Below are 22,967 nucleotides of genomic sequence, written 5' to 3'. Positions count from 1 at the left end.
TATTTAATAGTATAGTGGATCTGCCCCTGATAACCAAGAAAGTACATCCACACCCAGGCTTTGGCTCACTAAAGAGAAAATGCAGGCCAATTTTATAGTATACATACACACATATATATATATGCCTATATATGCCAAAAATGGAGAATTTATCTGTAGGAAACACAGTGGACCTATTCTAGTACATTGTATCTCTTGATCAAGTGAGAAGCTTGGAGAGAGAGAAAACACTATCAACTCTCTCTTGGCCCTTTATAGAATTTCTGTGCCACCTCAAATGAACATGTGTTAAATAAAGCATTTGCACAACACATAGAAATGAGTATTTGTAAACTCTGTATTTGGAATTAGATCACACAGAATCTCCATTCTTAGGCCATTAGAAACACTCTTTGGGATATTAGAGCCAGACAAGGAGTGCATCTCTGAATGACTGTTGTTTCCAAGCACATGGACACTTCTGGATGATCCAGAATTGTTCATATTCCCCTTTCTGCTTTGAACCCGAGGATAAATTTCCAATTATTTTTAAATACTTGAAGATCCCTATGAGATGCATTTTTCCGTGTCCTAACTTATCACAGCTTCATTTTATTCCATCCTAAAATCCTTTCAGTCTGATCTATATGCCTTTGTGATATTTTTGTACACCTTAGATATTTATAAGCTGCTCAAATCCTTTCTGGAACAAAGGTGGGTTATATCCATTCAGCTAGCACATAACCACATTCTTTTTAAGGATTTCTTACATAAAAGGTTTCCGCCATGTTTCTACCAGATCTTCCTCCATATGTTTTCTTCTAGGATTTTCTGTGCTCGAGTTGCCTTTCTAAATTCATCCTGTTCACTCTCTTGGCCATTCACATTTTCAAAGATAGCTAAGGAACTTGATTCTCCATAGATAAAACAACCAAAGCTCAAATCCCTATTCACATCTACACACCATGCTTCTGGTTCTTCCTGAAGTTGCAAACTCAAACTCATTATCTCTTTGATTTTGTGTAAGTCTACTGTATTAAAGCCCCTAAAATGGTCCATGAACTGTTTTGTTTTAGCACACACCCAAAACTTCCTCAAGTCCTGCATTCCTCTGCTAAGTAGATTTTTTTTATTTATTTAGACCTTTGCCAATAAGACCAAAAGGTCTTGAAATGCTGGAAGTCTATAAGACAGACATGTATGTATAAACAGATAAATGTATAATATTTAAATAATTCAAATGGCAGAGATATAAATAAAATGTCCTGGGACTCCAGAAAACAGAACAACTATAGATGGGTAGGTAGATGCACTGTGTGAGCAAAGGAAATGGAGAGAGAAGATAAAGATAAAACAAGATTTAAGGGAAAGGTTTTCTTCTTATCAGTTTCTGCTACCAACTGCTGGAGCACATTACTTCCTAACTTTTTTTTGCAACCAGGCTTATCCTTCCAGGAGGTTTTCTATAGACCTGAAAAGGTCAATTTTAACACCTTGGGCCCCTTTGCTGAGACAATACCAACTGCATAGGGAGATAGGAACAAAAGATTCCCAGGAATCTGCAGCCCTTCCACAACTCACAGGTTCACCTTGGCCTCAGCACTGCCAATGCATACGATGAAGGCTCAGTTCCTTCACCAATATGTGAAGATGGTGAAAAACCTCTTTCACAGGGAAAAATGAAAGTGAGATACATGAGAAAGGCAGAAGAGGGAGTACTACAAATCTGAATTAGCTGGATATGTGAATTAGTAACATGAACTGGAAACCAAAAAGTAAAAAAAAAAAAAAAAATCAATTTTCTAAGTTGAATCTGCAAGTCTTTTTCTTCGAAAAGAAAAAAAGTCGTCAAACTCGTTTACTTTAAAGTAAAATTGAAAGGGGCCACACGTTGCATATAGTGGTTTTAGCCATGATGTCACTACACTATACAATACAGTGTAGCCAGTTAAGTGCATTGCAAATAGCTTATTACTATTAATAATTGTATTATCAAAGCTTGTAATTGATATGAAACATGAGACTCTCGGCAAGGTTTTCCTTATAATATTGACATTCTTACTCTTACAATTGACCGTCCTACTAGAAGAGAGTGTGGTATGGCTGTCCAGGAATGAGACTGCCCCGTGGAAATGTCTTTCCAAAGGGATGTCATAGAGTCACAACAGGAAACATTTAGAAATCACCATTAGATCACTTTGGACAAAAGAATGCTCCAGGGCTTTAGGGTTTATAACAGGTCAACTAGAGGAAAAACAAGTCACTACGTTAAATTACTTTTTACTTACCTTCATCATCCTCTTCAAGAATGCATATTTTAAAAGGAGAAAAGTTAACACATTAAAAATTACTTCCTCTAGCATTTGGCAAGCTACATCAAATCATAAAGAAAAAAACTAGGTGACAAATTTCCTGGTATCAATTCCAGCTACCATCGTTTACCAAACTACAATTCAGATTACCACTTTCAATTATTAACTTTTAATCAGTGTTCTTCCAGTACATGTAACTAGTGACATAAAGTGTTTCAGAATATTTTTAGAGTACCCTAAAATTTTAGAATATAAGTGTTTCAGTTAGAGAAGTTGAAAAAGATACAGCAGGGAACAAAACACACGAAAGGATCACCCGGCTCTACAACGCAAAACCCAGGATATGAACTGTTAAAAGGGATCTCCATGTAATCAATTAATTCTACTGTATCTATACCTAGAGTATTTTGTACCAATAAATATTTTTTAACAAATAGAATGGTGCATATAATAATGGGATTAATAATTTAATAACTGTGTGCTTTTCCTTTTAAAACAAAAGTACTTTTACTCACTTGCTTTATTTTCAGGTGCTATGAAAGCCCTCATCTTTGAAGATCTTTGCTTTAGACCAAGACTCTGCCTTGGTCTTTGATCAACTGCTCTCTATAAGTGTTATGATAAACTAAGAGTCCCACATAGAACAACATTTCCTGGATCCTATCTCTCATTTGTTGTTCATTTTTGGGGGGAAAGCTCACCTAGTGAACAGTCGGCAGCATTTTAAAAGCACTGGACACTGAAGGAGGGAGATTCAAGGTCAAGTGTAGGCTCCCATTTAGTGCATTGGTAGAAGGAAAAAAGGCGTAAATACATCCCTCCAGAGGCTGGAATAAAAATAGGAGGCTAGGCTACCTTTGCTGGACTTCAGGAAGTAGCCTAGATAAAAACCTTTTACACTGTGGATCATTGTTTGTTTTGAAGGGAGTTCATGAGGAAGATAGCATGTAATAAAGATAATAATAATTATAATAGTAGTAAATATAGTGAGCCAGGGACTGCATTCTACATTCTAGTGCTTTACATAAACTCACATAATCCTCAAAATAGCCCTAGCAATAGATGCTAGGCTCATCACCATCTGACAGATAGGGAAACTGAGTACAGTAGCTAGGAAATTCGTCTAAGATCACAAAGCTCATAAGTGGCAGAGAACAAGCACCATGCTCTCATGTTATGCACTTTCACTATAAGTCCAAATTAAGTTTCTAATGACTATCTTCCTGTCTATGAGCCAATGAGAAAAAAACCTCAAAATTCTTAATCCTAGTATTTGTGCTACCATTTAGGAAAATCTGGTGGGGAGAGATCCATGAATAGCAATGCTGCCCTTTTATTTACTCTTCTCTCATGCATCAGAAAAGTCAATATTCAGTCTTGTTCAGTCCACCAAGGGAAGCTGGGAATTTATCACATCAAAATGAAGAAAAAACAAGGGATAAAGCAACCAAATCCCATAAGCGTTGTTACATACATACAACTCTCAATTCTGTATGAAATATATAAAGTGTTTTCCTAGAATTGGGCGTGGAGATCATCTGAACTCCTCCAAGTACAGCTGATGCTAATCTCATGCTGTCTTCCCTGCCAGTAATACAGAATACTTTAAGACAATGAAAGAAACAAAAACAGAAAAGAACCAAAAATTAAAATTAAAAAAGATCACATCTGAATGCTGTGCAATTACAAAAAAGGTCACTTAAAACTGAGATTTAATAAAACTTATGTCTATCTTGCCTCTCCTACTTATTCTCTGATGATAAAGAAAGGATTAAGAAAAGCACACACACAAAAACACAATGAGTGAAGAGATTCAGAGGGAAGTGGTAAGGTCACTCCTTTGAAGGCAAGAGACAGAATGTCTCCTCCTTGGGGCTCCTTGGTCCAAAGTGGATGTGAAGCTTCAGCCTACAGTGGTGGCCCCAGCTGGGTGCCTGGAGGCAGTGGCTCTCCAACTTCAGTACAGCAGCCATGATTGGAGAATGCCAGGGTTCTGTCCCTAAAATTCCAATTCAGCAGCCTTGAACACGGGGCATAAGAATCTTCAATTTAACAAGCCTCCAGTGCTGTAATTTTAATTGGGTTAGCTGAAGATTATACTCTAAAAAAATACTTAGAAGGGAAACCTAGACTCACTCACTACTCAGCAAGCAGTGCAAACATACATCATGTCACACACTTTCAGAACGTCCTCTGTCCTGCCGTCCTACCTGTTTCCATGGGTCTGTGTTCTTCTTCAGGAGGCTTAGATGGTGCCCATGCAGATGGAACCCGCCTGGGAAACTGTCCTTCAGAGTAATCCAGTGAGTGTGTGGGTTGACTAACTGCAGCCCAGGTGTAAAGCTGATCTTGCTGTATTAAAAAAAAAAAAATTTAAATGCTGAAAATTCAATTATGAAAAAAATAAGCCTTAACTAACTTATTGCAAAATCATTTCTATGAAAATCACTTGTATATGGCATTAAAACAGCATTTTATATATTCAAAGTAGATTTCTAAGATACACATTTCTTTCACAGAGTCATTTTTTTTTTTTTTGTAACCCTACCTGTCTCCACTTTTTTTCTATAGTAAAATCTAGTCTCTTTGGAGGGAGAGATGCTTCATAGGTCTGCAGGGAATTATAAGGTCAGATGATTCAATCAGAGAACTCCCTGAACTAGCATCTTAAATTCATTTGAATATGGTGTCCCTTTAAGAATTGTTTATACACCTGTGAAAATGTCAAAGGACAGGCTGTACTTGGGCACCAAAGGACAATAGCAGCTTCTGTACTTTCAACAGTGAAAGGCCCAGGAAACCCACTTATTTGGGGTCCAGGTTGGAAACTGTTTGGGAGAGAAACCATGAAAAAATAAATGAACCAAGAATAAAAGAACTAGGCAAGGATCTTCTGGCCAAGAGAAGCCTTGCCAGATACAAAACAACAGAATCCAGACAGACTGAGAAGGTGGCTTGTAACTATATCTAGAGCCAGGGGTCAAAGTATAATTCTCACAAACGAGGCCACTTCGAGGCCTATAACACCTTGGAAATCTGCTCATTAGGATTTCAGAATGACAAGTTCAACCGTTTTAGGATGCATATGTTCAATATATGCATGCCCTATATTTGTAGCATTTTCCTTACTCAGATATATTTCCCTAATATATTTGATCAACACAAAGTAAAGAGAAGAACAGTATGGTGGAGAAGAAAAACAAAAAACACACTGTCATCACCAAGTTGAGGCTAGAAAGTGAGTTAAACCAATAGACAGATGTTGCTATTTCTGTAATTTACTGAATAAATCCATAAAATAGTCTTCAACATCAATAGGATATAATGTATAGATCAGTTAGTTTAAGTTTTACATTTATGGATAGTCATTGCCCTAATTGAGAATTCAGATTCCCAGGGTGAGCTAGGATTGTATTACAAAGGGCCACATTGCAGACTCAGCTAAGCATTTCAGCTATTTATCTTTCAGCTATTTCTATCTTGATCAACACCAGAGGCTTAGCTATTTAGCATACTGAATATCAGAAAGAGCTTTTCATTGGTGAAATTAGTGGCTTATTTAATTAACATAATAAATGTTGGGCATGAGCTCTCTCATTGGAGAACCTGAAGGAATTCAATGCAAGTAGACTGGCTACAACATCAGAGAATTTACCCATGTTTGAAAAGGTTAAGACTCAGTCAAAGATGATGTCAAGGCATAATACCCCATCAGCATACATCCAACTACTAGTTTAGGAGGATGTCTCTTTGCCTGTTGCAAACAACTAGGCACAGAATCCTGCCTTCTTCGTTTCTGTATCATATGAAACTTTCATGCAGATGTGTTCAAGCACCTACCCAAGTAGCAAGCTGGACATGTTCTGACCTCTCGGGAGGACTCGTATGGGCTCTTGCACATGCTAATGTTGTGTGTTTAATAAATGTCTATGCTTTGGGCAGAATTTCATTTGAGATTTGCTTTCATCAAAACCCAGTAAACCCATAACATCATATACAAAAATTCAAAATGGATCGAAGACCTACAACTATGAAACTTTTAGAAGCAAGCATAGGGGAAAAGCTTCATGACACTGGTTTTGTCAATAAGTTCTTGAATATGACAAGGCACAAACAAGAAAAGTAAAAATCAATAAACTGGACTACATCAAAATTTAAAACTTTTATGCATAGGACATTATGCAAGGACATAATCAACAAAGTGAAAAGGCAACTTACAGAATGTGAGGAAATACTTGCATATCATATCTGTTAAGGGTTTACTATCCAGAACATATAATGGACTCCTACAACTCAACAAAAAATAACCTAATTTTAAAATGGGCAAAGGACTTGAATAGACTTATTCCAAAGAAAATGCACAAATGGCCAACAAGCACATGAAAAGATGCTCAATATCACCAATGATTATGGAAATGCAAATGAAACTATGAGATATCACCTTACATCCATTAGGATGGCTACTATAAAATAAAAAAAACAAACAGAAAATACATGCTAGCAAGAATGTAAAGAAATTGACACGTTTGTGCACTACTAATGGTAATATAATAGCATAGCTGCTATGGAACATATATAGCAGTTCTCAAAAAATTAATAATAGAATTACCATATGACCCAGCAATTGCACTTCTGGGTATATAGCCAACAGAATTGAAAACATGATCTTGAAAAGATATTTGTATACTCATATTCATAGCTCCATTGCTCACAACAGCCAAAAGATGTTATAACCCAAGTGTCCATCCATGAATGAATGGGTAAACAAAATATGATATATATATATATAACAGGATATTATTTAGACCTTGAGGAATAAACAGGAAATTCTGACACTGCTACAACGTGGATGAACCTTGACACACTATGTGAAATGAAACAAGCCAATTACAAAAAGACAACACTGTATGATTCCACTTATAATGAGGTAACTAGAATAGTCAAATTCATAGAGTTAGAAACTAGAATGGTGGTTTCCAGGGACTGAAGGGAAGGGTAATAGGGAGTTGTTGTAATTTAACTGGTACAGAGTATCTGTTTTACAAAATGAAAGTTTCTGGAGATTGATTGCACAACAATGCAAATATACTTAACAATGCTGAACTATACACCTAAAATGGTTAAGATGGCAAATGTATGTGTATTTTACCACAATTAAAAATTTAAAAATAAATTTTAAAAAAGCAGTAAAAATCACAAGGTTGTCAGGGAGTAGCTAAGCCTCACCTACTCAAGGGTTGTGCATGATTAAATTGATTTAGTTGAGTTCTTAACAGGTGACATGGATACAGCTGTGGCTCAAGAAAAGCAATGAAATGCACCTCCCACTCCACCATCCCTCACCCTCCAGTGAGTGGTGATGATATCTACGTTAACTACATTTAGGAACTTACCTACTCCACACAGCCACTGAAAATCTCCCCAAAAACCTATTTTAAATCTTTGCAGCCATTGCCTTCCTGACATTTTCCAGTACAGCAGAATCCATGGACATGCCTGTAACAGCATGGTTTTGCAAAGAGGACACAGAGGCTCAGCCTCTGAACCAGACAGACTTGGGGTTCTACCTCAGCACTACCACTTCTGTGAGCTGAAAGAAGTTAACTGAAAAACTTCTGCATCTCAGTTCCTCATGTGTAAACTATGACATGCAGCATGCTTAGCAAGTACAATACTTAGTAAATATGATGCTTAGTAATTACTATGGGGCTGTGTTCTCAGTTCTATTCCATTGGTCTATGTCTCTGTTCTTGTGCTGACATCATGCTGTTTTACTTGCTATAGCCTTGTAGGATAGCTTAAAGTCTGGTAAATGGATGCCTCCCAATTTGTTCATTTTTTTTTTTTTTTGAGACAGAGTCTCGCTTTGTTGCCTAGGCTAGAGTGAGTGCCATGGCATCAGCCTAGCTCACAGCAACCTCAAACTCCTGGGCTCAAGCGATCCTTCTGTCTCAGCCTCCCAAGTAGCTGGGACTACAGGCATGAGCCACCATGCCCAGCTAATTTTTTCTATATATATTAGTTGGCCAATTAGTTTCTTTCTATTTTTATAGTAGAGACGGGGTCTCGCTCTTGCTCAGGCTGGTTTCGAACTCCCGACCTCGAGCAATCACCCGCCTCAGCCTCCCAGAGAGCTAGGATTACAGGCGTGAGCCACCCCGCCCGGCCCAATTTGTTCATTTTGATTAAGATTGCTTTGGCTATATGGGTCTTCTCTGGCTCCATACAAAGCGTAGAATTATTTTTTCTAGATCTGTGAAAAATGATGTTATTTTAATAGGGATTGCATTGAATCTGTAGATCACTTTGGCTAGTATAGACATTTTAACAATGTTGATTCTGCGGACCCATGAGCATGGTATATTCTTCCATCTGTTTACTTCCTCTGCTATTTCCTTCCTCAGTGTCTCATAATTCTCCCTGTAGAGGTCTTTTACCTCCTTAAATATATTCCTGGGTATTTTATTTTCTTTACTGCTGTCGTGAAGGGTATCGAGTCTTTGATTTGGTTCTCAGTTTGACTGTTGTTGGTATATAGGAATGCTACTGATTTCTGTACATTGATTTTTGTAACCTGAGACTTTGCTGAATTTGTTTATCAATTCCAGTAGTCTCATGGCAGAATCTTTGGGGTTTTCTAGATATAAGATCATATTATCAGCCAAGAGTGATAGCTGCCTTTGATGTTTAGACTTCTAATCATCCTAGAAAGGTGTTTTATGTTTGTGAAACAATCATATCTTTTTCATATGATATGAAACTATCCAGTTGACTCCTTCCCATATATTTAAAAGGCTCCATGACATTACTTTTTAGTACTACCTTTCTCATTAATCAACCATTTATATAGCTGAAAGTCTGTTATGTGGTTCTCTCAATTCCGCTGTGTTTATGTATTATTAGAACATACTTGCACAAATATTAGAATGCTTAATTATTGTTGCATTATAAGTCTTGATATTTGAATTACTAAGTCTTTCCATGTTGTTTTTAAAGATTATCTTGCTTATTCTGGGCCCTTCCAATATAAATTTTGGAGCCAATGTGTCATATCACACTAAAGCACACACATGCACATGTACACACACACCCCTGGGTGTTGATTAGAATTGTATCAAATCTATCAGTTTGGAGAGATGCGAAATAACTGAGACTTCAAATCCATAAATACACACAGAGTCATCACACTTAAGTCATTTCCAGTTTTTCTCATTGAGGTTTGATAGGTTTCTGCATAGAGGCCACACACATATTTATTCAGTGTCTTCTTACATATTTGATTTTTTAATGCTGCTTGAAATGTATTATTTTTAAAGTATCAGTAAAAGTTTCTGTTTGCTGTTAGTGAATTGATTTTTGCAATACTGATTTTCTATTCAGTAACCATGTAGAACTTATTTCTAATAATCTAGAAATACATTTGAAATTTTTGTTTACAATCATGCATCATGTCATCAGGAATAATAGCAGTTTTATGTCTTCCCCAATTTTTTATTTGTTGATCTTCTAGGCTGAATGGAAATAATTGTCATATAGAAGACAGAGTGGTGACAGCAGCATTGTTTTCTCATTCCCAAACTTAAAAGGATAAACCTTCCACATTTCACCATCTAATGTTTTTATAACTGCCCTTTTATCAGACTAAGCAGGTTTCCTTCTATTCTAGTTTCCTAAGAGTTTGTGTCATGACTGCGTGCTATATCTTTTATCAAATGCTTTTCAGATTATCTCTGAGAATCATCATATACTTTCTCTCCTATATTCTGTTAACATGAAAAATTACATGTATTTAATTTTAAATGTTAATCCTATTTTACCTCCCTGGCATCAACCCAACTTGATTTTGATATACCATTTGATTTTCAAATGTTAAATCTGCCCTATATTCCTTTATATACATTGTTGGATTAAATTTGCAATGGTTTAAGAAATGTTTTATTTATTTCATCAGGGATACTAACTATAGTTTTCTAATGATTGTACCTAGTCCTGGTATCAGGGAAACTATGGCCTCATAAAATGATCTGGGCAGCATTCCTTCCTCCTCTGTTTTGTCATAGAACATCTGTTGTACACAACTAGTTTTATTTCTTCTTTAATGTTTGGTAAAGTTCACTATTGAAGTGCACATATACATATACACACATACCAGGGAGTACTACTCGGCCATAAAAAGGAATGAAATGGTGTCTTTTGTAGCAACGTGGATGGAATTGGAGACCATTATCCTAAGTCATCTTAAGTGAAGTATCTCAGGAATGGAGAAACAAATACCTCATGTATGTATTCTTTAATAACTGGGAGCTAATCAACGGGCACACAAGGGCACAAAGAGATGTAAATATCATTAGAAATCAAGAAGGAAGGATGGTGGGAAGAGAGGAGGGGTAAAAGAATTTATGAGAGTTCAAGAGAAAACAAAAATAAAAACATTTTTCTTTGTTTTTATTAATAAGCTTGTTTTATGGATAAAAAATTATATCTTAAAGGGTGGGGAGCAAACTGAAGACTAAAATACAATGTGTGTGTGCATATACATACATGAATGCTTGATTAAATTAAACAGCTTCTGCACAGCAGAAGAAATAATCAACAGAGTAAATAGACAATCTACAGATTGGGAGAAAATGTTAGCAACTGTACATCTGATAAACAGTTGTCTGTCTTTTGTCTGGTGCCTAACATTTTTGGCACCAGGGACTAGAGTGGCTGTAAATACAGATGAAGCTTCACTCACCCACTGCTCACCTCCTGCTGTGGAGCCCCCCAGTTCCTAAGTTTCATGGAAGATAAATTTTCCATGGATGGGTTGGGGGTGGGAGCAGCAGTCAAGCTCTGTGGCCAGATCTCATCCCTAACAGGCCATGGACCAGTACCAGTCTGTGGCCCAGATGGTTGGGGCCACAGCAGTAAAGAGCTAATATCCAGAATCTACAAAGAACTCAAGCAATCAGCAAGGAAAAAAACAAATGAAGCCCATTAATAAGTGGGCAAAAGACATGAACAGAAGTTTTTCAAAAGGAAGACAAACAGCCAACAAACTTAAGAAATGTTCAATATCCTTAATCATCAGGAAAGTACAAAGTAAAACCACAATGAGATATCACCTTATCCCTGTCAGAATGGCCATTATGAAAAAGTGGAAAAAAAAAAAAAAAACCAAAACAGTAGATGTTGGCATGGATGCAGAAAGAAAGGAATGCTTATATACTGTTGATGGGACTTCAGATTAGTACAGCCTCTATGGAAAACAGTATGGAGATTCCTCAAAGAAATATAGACTTACCATTTGACCCAGCAATCCCACTACTGAGTATCAACCCAAAGATAAAGAAGTAATTTCATCAAAAGGACGTCTGCACTTGAATGTTTATCACAGCACAGTTCACAATTGCCAAGATGTGGAATCAAGCTAAGTGCCATTAATTCATGAGTGGATAAAGAAAATACATATATATATACATATACACACATACCAGGGAGTACTACTCGGCCATAAAAAGGAATGAAATGGTGTCTTTTATAGCAACGTGGATGGAATTGGAGACCATTATCCTAAGTCATCTTAAGTGAAGTATCTCAGGAATGGAGAAACAAATACCTCATGTATTCTTTAATAACTGGGAGCTAATCAACGGGCACACAAGGGCACAAAGAGATGTAAATATCATTAGAAATCAAGAAGGAAGGATGGTAGGAAGAGAGGAGGGGTAAAATAATTTATGAGAGTTCAAGAGAAAACAAAAACATTCATACTGCCATGACTTAGGCTTTTATAAATTTAAAAATTATATTATACTATACATAGTATGTAAATTTTAACCCCCCCTCATAGCGAGTATTAATATTATTTGTAATTAGATGAAAGGCAATAAATGGCAATAAATGGAGCTGTCCACAATGGAATGGGATCTCCCCACACTCTGTCCTGAGCTGGTAATAACTTTGAAGGTGGTCTTTCTGACGTGGCTGCAACATTGTTTCAACTTGAAGATCCCATTAGCTTATTTCATTAGCCTTCTGCTTTGCACAGTCAGAACAAAGTAGCACCTGACTCTTAGATGGGTGGGGAATACCATTTTGAACTCCATAACCAAAAAAGAAAGATGTGAGAGTTCAGGTTTGTTAGGAATGCGGCTATTACAGTCCAAGAGAGAAGCCAAAAGAGTTAGAAATAAGAACAGAGAAAAAAAAAAGTGTTGAGCTTGGGAAAAAAAATGGAGAATATCTCCCAAATTACTAGAGGTCATCTGGAAGATATTAACACAATACTTTTATCTATAATGAGGTTATAGCAACTCACTTTATCCCCTAGAGTATCAGATGGAAGACAGATACAAAGAAAAGTTTCATGGGGTACATTCACAAAACCACATCAAAAGACAGCCTTTATTACTTTGCCATAGTTGGACAAACAGGCCAACTTTTTAAAATTTCTTGTAAGTCACTGACTTTATGGTATCACAAGAATATTCTATCATCAACTACAATGCAAATAACGAAAATCCCAGAATTACAGGAAACAAAACAAAGTAGTCAGGCTGGAGGGGAAACAATTTTTATAATGGCATGTCTCAAATCTTTTTTGTTGGCTCCGGATAAAAGAGTGTGTATAAATATTATGTAGAAGAGTAAGATTTAAGATACTTAAGAATGAATAACAAATAATAAACATCCAAACATGGTATTAATTAGCTCTATTCTTAAGTTACATCTGAATTGAAATACTTACATTAGCAATGTTCAGCCTGTCATTTCATCAACTAGAGACCTTATGAGAACATAGACAAAACAGGGGCTTGTAGTAAGGGGTTAGAAGAGAGTTAATTTTCGATCACTTAGGCACAGAACACAGGGCAGGTGCGCTTGGTCAGTAATGCACCGTCAAGAGAGGCTGGGTAGGACCTGGGCATCGCTGCTCATTAAGTGCGTTAGATTCTGGCATGGGGTAAGGAGATGCGGTTATGTGATTTTAAAAAAGTATTTGATCTATATTTAGAAGTTCATTTCCATTCCATTTGACATCTGAATTGTTAGCTGACCCTTGAAGAACAACAACAACAAAAAAAATAAAATCACTCAAGTCTAAATGTCTCTTTCCTAATCCTACATTAGGGAGGAAACATGTCCAACCAACCTAGTGGCATTGATAAGAATAAATTATAGAACATCAATAATGCTCTGAACATCACCCAGGGAGGTCAGTGGACTCACCCAAGGTCATAGCAAATTCAGAAAAAGAAAGCAAGGCTTTCCTACCTCCCAGTAAGCACACGAGCTTTCCTGTAATACACAGAGTTTATATTCTGAGGCGTTCAAATTTTTTTTTTAAAAAATCCAAGCTGAATTTAACACGGCATTCTGGCTAGATTAAATTTAAACATTTTAAACACCTTCTAGCACAATCCAGCTGAAATAAACAAATCAGAGAGGTAGGCTCTTGCAACAATTAGGGGAAACTTTTGGAGTTAAAAAAAATTAACTTTAAATCCTAGCCCCTACTCTTAATCTTCAACGAGTTAATTAATCTCCCTGAACTTCAATTTTCCTTCTGTGAAATGAAGATATGAGATAGCTTTTACGAATCATGGTACCTCAATATCTAGAAAGTGTTCAATAAATAGTACCTATTTTATTAATAGTTAATATTGCTTCTTTCCTTCATTCTGCCTTTTCCCCCTTCCTTCCTTCCCTTTCTATATAAAAAAATTAATGTTATAATCATTCACGAGTTTCACCTTTACATAACCCAGACATGAAGGCGATTTCTCTGTTATAATACTTCTGAAAACAGTGAAAATAAATCATTCAGTAAATGTGTGTACAACCATAACAAAAGTTATTATTTCTCTCAAGTGACTGCCATTTCAAGGAAAGCATTAAACTAACAATGACTAAGAAAGCACCATTTTAAGAAGCCACATACTCACATAGATTTCTTACTACCACACACACACACACCCCTTGGGAATCAGTTCTTGGGAATCATTAATGGTAAACAACTATTTATGCCAGGTAAACTGGTAAATGCCAAAGCTAAATGTTAAAGTTATAAACATTCCTACAGCTTCAGAAGATGGCCATACAAAGTATTAGCTATTAGCATAACATTGTAAACAATTTGTCATTAAATAACGTAAGCTGTTAGGTAGATCTATCATTTTATAAAATCAACAGTTAAATGCCTTTTATTACCAAAAAAATACCTTTTATCACCAAAGTTTTCTTGACATTCACTTCCTAGATTTCAGCAAGTACAATGAAATGAACTTAAAACTGAGTAATTCCATTGTTCTGCCACTCTTTGGAAAGCTTTCAAAACCTGCTCAATTAGCAAAGTAAACCTTTTGTTTGTTTCTAGATCTTATTTCTTTCCTTCTTTCTTCTTGTCTTCCTGTGTATTCTTCTTCAGGCAATTAACAAATTGTGTGTGTTAAACTAACATATCTCACTGCCTCAGCGATTCCTACTAACCTGCAGATGTTCAAATTCCATCTTCTTGGTGGAAACATTTTGCTTTATCTTTTCTGGAGACAGGTCCTGCCAGACCTTTCCTACTCTGCATGTGGCTTTCCCACTACAGAACTAGATGCTCTCTCTAACCATCTGAGGGCCAACCAGGACTTCCAGCCTGCCATCTCAGCCTGCTCTAATTCAGAGTTTGGAAATTGCAAAAAGAAAAAAGAAAAGAAAAAAAAAATCCATCCTCTGAAGCAAGTTCACAGTCTCTTCTTCAGAGACTAAGACCTGCCTCCCACACCACTTACTGGAGCCGGTTTCCTGACTCAGCTACTCCTCCTAGCACTTCCTTTGCAAATGCAGCATGAGCAACGTGGATGAATTAGATGGAAAGGCTTCTGTAGAGACTTATATCTTCCAAGCAAGTAATCGATAAATTTTAAGCATCCTAAAATAAACACCCATAAGCAGTGAATGGTTTGGAATTTAAACAAATGGTTTTTGATCTGCTTCAAAGTCAGCTAAACATTTCCCTCTGCATGAGGCTCTTTTCAGGGATACACAATAATAAAAATCTCAAGTTTTAGCCACTATTTAAAAAAAAAAAAAGGCATCTAATTGGTTTGGATATGCCAGTCTCCAGATAGACAGCTTTATTTTTTTTTAATGATGTAAAGAGTCCTTTTAGGGACTAACAAACTGCAGACTGTTCAAAAATTTTGGAAGTAGGAATTATTAAAAATCAATTCTCAATAAAGCATTACCCATCCAGTCTCCCAAACTAAGAAACCTTGATCTTTGACAACCCTGCACCTCCTAAATTCAGAAAGTCACCAAGAGCAATCATTTTCATCTCAGATGTGTCTCTAGACTCTGTTTCTTACTCATCCCAATCACTCTGGGCTCTCAGACTTAGTTTAAAATAATCTCTGACTCGGGCACCACATCCTGGCAGCTCATTGTCCACCACATAGAAAATCATCTTCCAAAGCACAGATGAGCATGTTCCTTCCTGCTACTAAAAATCTTTGAGGCCTGCAATGATTCTGAGATAGAACTGGGACTGCTGATGTGCACGGGAAGATGCCCTCAATGACAGCCATCGCCCATCCCTGTCCCCTCCAATCCTTCACAGTCACCCTTGTTTCTGCCACCAGGATTGCTCACCATTTCCTGGATGTGTCAGGATCTTTCAGAGCCTGATGCCTCTGATGCAAAAATCAGGGTTTTTTTTTTCCCCCTAAGAACAACTTATCTTTCCCACACTGCATACTCCTACTTAACCTTCAAGTACTAGTTCAACTACCATCTTTCTAGAGTGGGGCCTTCCTTCCCCTTAGCCTGGTGGATTTGATCGCTGCATGTCCTATGTTCCCACAGCACTTTGCACTATCTGCTGTATGCACCAGCATTTACTGGGTTTCAACTCAGTAAATTTCTCTCTCAAACGTTGTCCCTCTGCTCCCCATTTCTAACTAGAGCATAAATTCTCCTAAGACACAGATTGTGTATTATTAAGTGGGTAAGCCCCGTGGATATTAACACATATTGAATCCCCCACTACATATTAGCTTATCATGATCTGACAAAAAGTGCATGCAATTTAAACCAGGCAGCTTCTGGGTTTAATTCCTAGCTCCTTTTTTTTTCTAGAAACTGAGCAGCTGAAAGGACACGAGTGAGAGGCTATAGTGTTATTGGGGCTGATGACAAGGTTTTGAACCTGGGAGAGAATAAGAATAGTAATGCCACTCCAAGAAAGTGGGGCCACTTGATGACATTTTGCACAGGAGTCTGGTTTTAGATATGTTGAATCTTAAGAAGCCACTGGAGGTTTTCAGCAAGCAAATAGAGATGAAAATTAGAGCCTGCAGAAGTGACTGGAGTTGGCAGTCTATCTATAGGTCAGTGTGCATGCAGGTGCATGTGCATAAAGACAAAAAGGAGGGAAGGGGGGAGAAACCTAAGGACTTTACATTGGGAAATCTCTATATTTTTTGCAGCAGGAAAAAGAGGAAACAATAGCATTTTTCAGCAAGCCAAGTGAAGAGGAGTTTTCAGGAAGTATTCATTAATTGCCTCAAATCCCACCAGAGTAATGGAAGATGAATTCTCACAACTAAGGGAAACATAACGTATTTTCCAAAATATCTTAAATACCATGATGGGCTAGAAATTAGATAATAAGGAGTCAAAGATTAAAGTAGAAGCATATTCTCCAGAACTTTTGCAAGCAGAGGAAATCCACATAAGAGCAAGCTAAGGATGCTCCCAGAAAACTGCAGACTTCCTAGTAAAATTAGGAAAAGCATCCCAGCTCAGAGAGGGTGGAGGTGGATGGTTGCTGATGAGAAGAGTGGAAAGCATTTGAAACAGGAAGGGCCACCGGCAGGCAGCGATGGTGGAGAATGAAATGTCCACCAAGCTGTAAGCAGACAGCTCAGAGCCTCTGGAAAGTTCAGTGGATTTTGCCGCCATTTTTGTAACTCTCACCAATAATTGCTGACAGCTCTGAGTAAGGGAGGAGGACGTGATGAATAGCAAAGTAGACACTCTATAAGGTCAAAAGGCTGAGAAATGCTAAGATAATAGTGGGCTTCTCTCTGGTAGATCTGCTGAGTAGAGCAGCAAGGGTTCCAGAAATAGAATTTCCTGACCTGCTATTCTGGGCATGCTGTCTGTGCTTAATCCTGTAGCTCACACAAGAAGTAGGCACACGTGACAGGGCCATCGCGCTGAGGTTCCCCAGCAATTAAGAGAACAGCCCAGGAAGAGGAAAGCCTGATGTGGCATGAATCTACTACATGACGCTGTTGCTGGAACGAATTTGGAAATGGAGGCAAAGGGTCAAGCATATAGAACTCACCCTGCCCCCTCCACACACACCTCCCTTCTGGCACTGTGAGAGTAAAAGATCCCAAGGAAAGGCCTACTGTGGAATAAATTTCAAAAACTATGGTATTATAGAAGGAAACCAATTTTGAGTTAAGGTATCAAAAGAAAGGAATTTGGGGAGCTCAGAGTATCAAAAAGGACCCAGAGAAGAGCACAGGTTGAGAAGGGGCCTGCAGAGGGCAGAAGGTCAGAACTTCATTAGATGGAGGGCAGAATTATGTGTGGACTGTAAATGCCAGAGTACATGGCCATACCCACCCATAAGAAGGAATAAGAAGAGCTGTTAGCAGGGGTTAATTTAGAACAGTGAGACTTATTTTTAAAGTCCATTGGTTCCCGTGCTGTGCTACACAGGCAGTTCTGCTCAGTGAGAGGCTGAATTATGCTCATTGGTGATGCAGTCCTATAATTAGATGGCAACACCTCTCAAACTGAGGCTGGGGATGGGGGAGAGGACATCTAAGTCCTATAACAAAGATTTTCTTAAGCAAAATAAGAAACCGCATTCACAATTTCACGTGACTCCCCTCTCTCAGAATCCAGACTTCACACACACCAGAGCATACATTTTCTCAAAGGTGTTAGCTGAAGGTGAGGTTTACAACCTGCGTCAGGAAAATACACTCAAAGCAGAAGTAGCGCATACATTAAAAGCTGCCTGTTGGGTCTCTTTTCACAGAAAGAGAAGCTAAAATAAGGGCTTAGCCTTAAAATTTGTCACCAACCGCTTACAGCACAGGAAGCAAGCTGGAACTGAGATTAGATTTGTTATAAACTCTGCTACTTATAGACGAGGGTGCCTAGCTGGTGCTTAGAATGGGAATTGACTCAACACTTAGTGGAATATATTGCCATTATGGCTTCAGTTATTATTATCGCCATTTAAAAATAAGGTCTGCCTTCACAATGCAGTGCTTAGATCTACTGAGCTCAAATATAATTAAACAGAATAAAGCAGAGAATTTGAATGAAGCAGAGAATTTGAATGTGGCCATTTCTAAAGACCACATATTTAAACTAATGTAACAATTGGGATTTAGGAACCAACACATTTATCCATGCTATTATCCATGTATACTCCCATTGAGAAGACAGTTTGTTAACATACTTCTCATTTCTACTACACATTACTTATTTTCTGGAGCTAGGGACAAAGGAAGGGCTGTTAGAACCTTGTCCCTCTGCCTTTGAACATACTTGTGAAATGCTAACACATTTGTATTCACAGCCAGTAATGATTATTTGAAAATAGATTCAGAGACCTCTGCATAATAGGCACAATGGTTAAGAGCAGACATTTCAGAGCCTAACAGACCTAGATTTGAATCACCTTTGCTAATTATCATGACCAGTTTCCTTCTCACTGAAAATGAGCATAACAAAACTCCAAAGGGTGGTATAAGGATCAAATGCAGTATGTCAGACCCTTAGCAAAGTAAGAGCTCAAAACATGCCGACTACTGTTATTAAAAGAGTCATTAGAGATCAGTTTGCCTTTTACTAGTGATATCACACAGTCAAAGTTGGGAAACAAAATTAATTCTCATTACCTAGCTCCATAACTCTCTAGCTGGATTTTAGTCTCAGGTTATTATTAAATGTCAATGTGAACTTAAAGTCTTGATTTAGCAAAGTTGTAAGCAAAATCTGCCTTCCTTGTATCTTTTTCTTAGGCTTTTCTTGTGTATTTTACCTTGTAACAACTTTCCTCATGCTTACATTGTTTCTTGTTCATCACAAAAGGGAACATGGGGTGGGCTAATGTCTTTTTCATTAATAATCATTTTACCTGTGTACAGAAGGGACCAACCAGTTTCTGTGTACACTATTTGTTGACTATGTCTGCTGAATAGTGGACCTCAGGTTTTCATTTGCAATTCAGCAGGTCCATCAACATCCATGATCTTTATATCTTGATATAAACTCCTGTATAAAGTTTTACACAAATCCTTAAGGTGAAAAAAAATATTTTGCTGAGAGTTAATCATTCAGCTAAAGGAGATAATCCTTTAGCAAATTCAACTTAATTAAAAATCTGTTTTATCTAAAGAAGAAGGTATGTTATTTTTAACCTATCAAGAGACTTTAATAGAGTGACATTTCAGAAGAAGACAAAAAAATACTTTAACTGTATCAACATTAGTATTTATACATAGCAGATTACTTACACCAATGTTACTGTAGCCTTAACTATATCCGTATTTGTTTTCATCTGTGCTTGGGAAAAGAAATCCATAACTGCTGTTTTCTTGAGCAATAAACTCCCATTTCTCTCCAATTTTAAAAATTTACCTAACAAATTGATTTTTAAAATCAGAACTATTACAATTTTCCAGTGAAAATATTTTACAGTGTGAAATTGAAAATGTCTTCCAACTACTCTGTAAATTTGGAAATGAAGTAATATTCTGGGAATTCCCCTTGCATAATTTGAAATGCCCAGCAGAGGGCAGAGCTAAAGATTTGATGCCTGAATCCCTGCGCATGAATGAGAAGAAATTTCCAAAATGAGGCTGAGAGTTCTATTTTTGACTGAAATTTAGCATCTCAGTTGCTATATTTGCTGAGCTTAGAAACATGCCAAGAAGAAATGTCAACCTAATAATCTCTTCAGCAAAAATTGGGGAAATAAAAAAATCAACACTGCAATAATTTTTTTTTTTTTTTTTTAGATTCAAGGTCTCACTCTGTCACCAAGGCTTGATGGCTTGAGTACAGTGGCACAATCATAGTTCACTGCAGCCTTGAACTCCTGACCTAAAGCAATCCTCCTACCTCAGCCTCCAGAGTAACCAGGATTACAGGCTCAAGCCCCTATGCCCAGCAATAAAATAATTTAATGTAGTAGCAGTGCTGGAATTAGTAGAAAAAATGGAATAATGTAACATTACTAGTACCTTGTTCATTTTATGCATACAACTGAGGTATTATTAAATAATTTACAAATCAAATATCACATATACTTGGTATATGTGATAAAGGTAAAGAGAAAATATCTGTAAAGATAATATATAAAAAGTAATTTTATGTCTGTATGTGTGTTACATAGTAACTTCTTAATGTATAATGTGTGTCCTATAGACAAGATTACTGCAAAAGTTTTTCATACTTTTCTAGGGTTTTCTGAAACTTTGGTAAACAAAAATTATTTTATTCTCAGTATTATTTCTCAGTATTTATTCTCAATATTCTTTAAAGTTTCCTAAACTTTAGGTAACTTTAATGTTTCCTAATCCCTGGTATTTCAGAAAAAAAAAACATGCTGATAATTATATAAAGGAAGAAGCAAAAGGAAGAAAAATCCTGAGGATTAGGCCTATGGGTGCAGTATACATTGAATAAGAGTAAATATAATTTTTTTAAAGATAGAATTGTTATTTCATCTATGTTTCTAGATCTAAACATCTGCATTTTACATCTTAAAGTTTTTTGTCTTTTTTTTTTTTTTACAAATAAGAACTAAATTGTTAAACAAAATCCTTGTAAGAAATAAGAAGTCAAGTTAATTCCACTAAAGATTCTGTTAACCACATGGAAACCAACTCAATCTGTCTTTCAGCTGAGCAGTTTCTCAATTAAACGCAAGAAGTTAACCAAAGCCTTAATGAGCAATCCAGGGGAAATGTTCCGTCATTAAGCTTAGTTTTAGCACAGCACTCTCATCAGCTGAACTGGAACGCTTGAGAATTCAAAGGTAGGACCTCCTTTGAGCTAAGAGCAGCTTCCACATTGAAGTAGCAACTAATATTCACAGAACACACTTTCTAGAGCAAGGTTTCCCTATACTTGGCTGACCAAAAACCCATATTCCCAGAATCCACCCTCAGATCTAGTCAGACTTTCCACAAGTGGAGCCCAACAATCCGAATTTTAGAAAGCTCCCGGGTACCACAATAATACAGAAGAGAGTATCCTAAGATGAAGCTGCTGACCTAGCCAGGAAGTAGCTAATGGAGGCCCAGGTAAGCCAGAAAGAGGAGGCCAGGCACAGTGGCTCATGCCTGCAATCCTAGCACTTTGGGAGGATCGCTTGAGCCCGGGAGTTTGAGACCAGCCTGGGCATAAAGAGACCCCCATCTCTACCAAAAACAGAAAAATTAACTGGGCAAGGTGTCACACACCTGTAGTCCCAGCTACTCAAGAGGCCGAGACAGGAGGATCAGTTGAGCCCAGGAGTTTGAGGCTGCAGTGAGCTATGATAACAAAAATGCACTCCAGCCTGGGCAACAGAGTAAGATCCTGACTCCAAAAAAAAAAAGGTACGGTATCATCCTCAGGTTAAAACATCTCTAGAAATTGTAACAAGATTGGATTTGGTTTTTTTAAAAATCACTCTTTCATGGAGAAGGAACGGAAAAGAGTAAGAGCAGAACCGCAGAGACCAATTAGGAGACTGTTTATGGCTCGAGTCCAGGCATAAGACAAAGGTGGCTTGGACCAGGGTGATGGCAATAGAGGGGAAAAGGCCACAGATTGGCCAAAGAGGTTAGAGAAGGGCACAAGATGTGGAGTTGGCTTTCTTGGGTTAGGATTCCATCTTAATAAACAATGTGACCCTGGCCAAGTTGCTCACCCTAAGTCTCAGTTTTCACATCAGAAAATGGAAGTCAAATTCAATAAATTATTTAAATTAAAATTTGTTAGTTGAATTGATCACGTTAAAACACTTGGCAAAGTGCTTGCTTGGCCCTCAGTAAGTGATGAATCATGGCATAAAGAAACAAGAAACAAAAAGTCCCAATTTTCTTTGACTCTGTCCTCTATTTCTGCCACCTGAAGTGGGAGGAACCAAGGAGACCCACTTGGACTCACAAATCTGCATCCACCATGGGATCTAATTCCATCTTACCCAGAGGAGAACAGTATCCACCATTAGGTCTTCACAGCCTATCTCCAAATGAGTCTAAAATTCCCACTCTAGCAAAATAACATTTTGGAGGACATACCTGTAGCAGTTGTTAAGTGAGATGGCACAATAGTGATATCAGATTGGTGTCCACTAATTCAGGGGCAAATTCTTAAATATCAAGTCCAAATAACTTATACTGAAAGTGAATTTTTTTTTTCTTGCTAAATAGCAAGTCAGGCACTCTTCACTATACACTTGTTTTTTAAATCATTTGCAAAACAGCATACGTAGATCACTGTTGTTCAGTTGCATAGTTTATACCTGGGAAGGAGAGGGATTATAAGCATCAACAGATGGCACCCTCAGAGACCAGCTAATTCCGGCATGAGTCTCAGAAACTGTCTCCTGAGCGCCCCCTGTCTGCAGGGTATTGTGTCAAGTGCTGCAGTGTTCTGAGGTTCATGACGCAGGAT

General features: G+C 37.4%; 1 protein-coding gene across 2 annotated transcripts in view; it reads right to left on the bottom strand.

Annotated features, from left to right (window-relative positions):
- Positions 1-22,967, bottom strand: part of FMN2 (formin 2) — a 307,908-nt gene that overhangs the window by 236,853 nt on the left and 48,088 nt on the right. For both annotated transcript variants that reach the window (XM_012738321.3, XM_075995507.1), the window contains exon 3: positions 4,502-4,643. In XM_012738321.3, coding sequence (XP_012593775.2) covers positions 4,502-4,643 — 142 coding nt within the window. The remainder of the gene's footprint in view (positions 1-4,501; positions 4,644-22,967) is intronic.

This window comes from Microcebus murinus, chromosome 19, assembly GCF_040939455.1.
Source record: "Microcebus murinus isolate Inina chromosome 19, M.murinus_Inina_mat1.0, whole genome shotgun sequence".
NCBI lineage: Eukaryota > Metazoa > Chordata > Mammalia > Primates > Cheirogaleidae > Microcebus > Microcebus murinus.
Note: the sequence above shows the minus strand (reverse complement) of the source record. Positions and strands in the feature narration are given on the sequence as shown.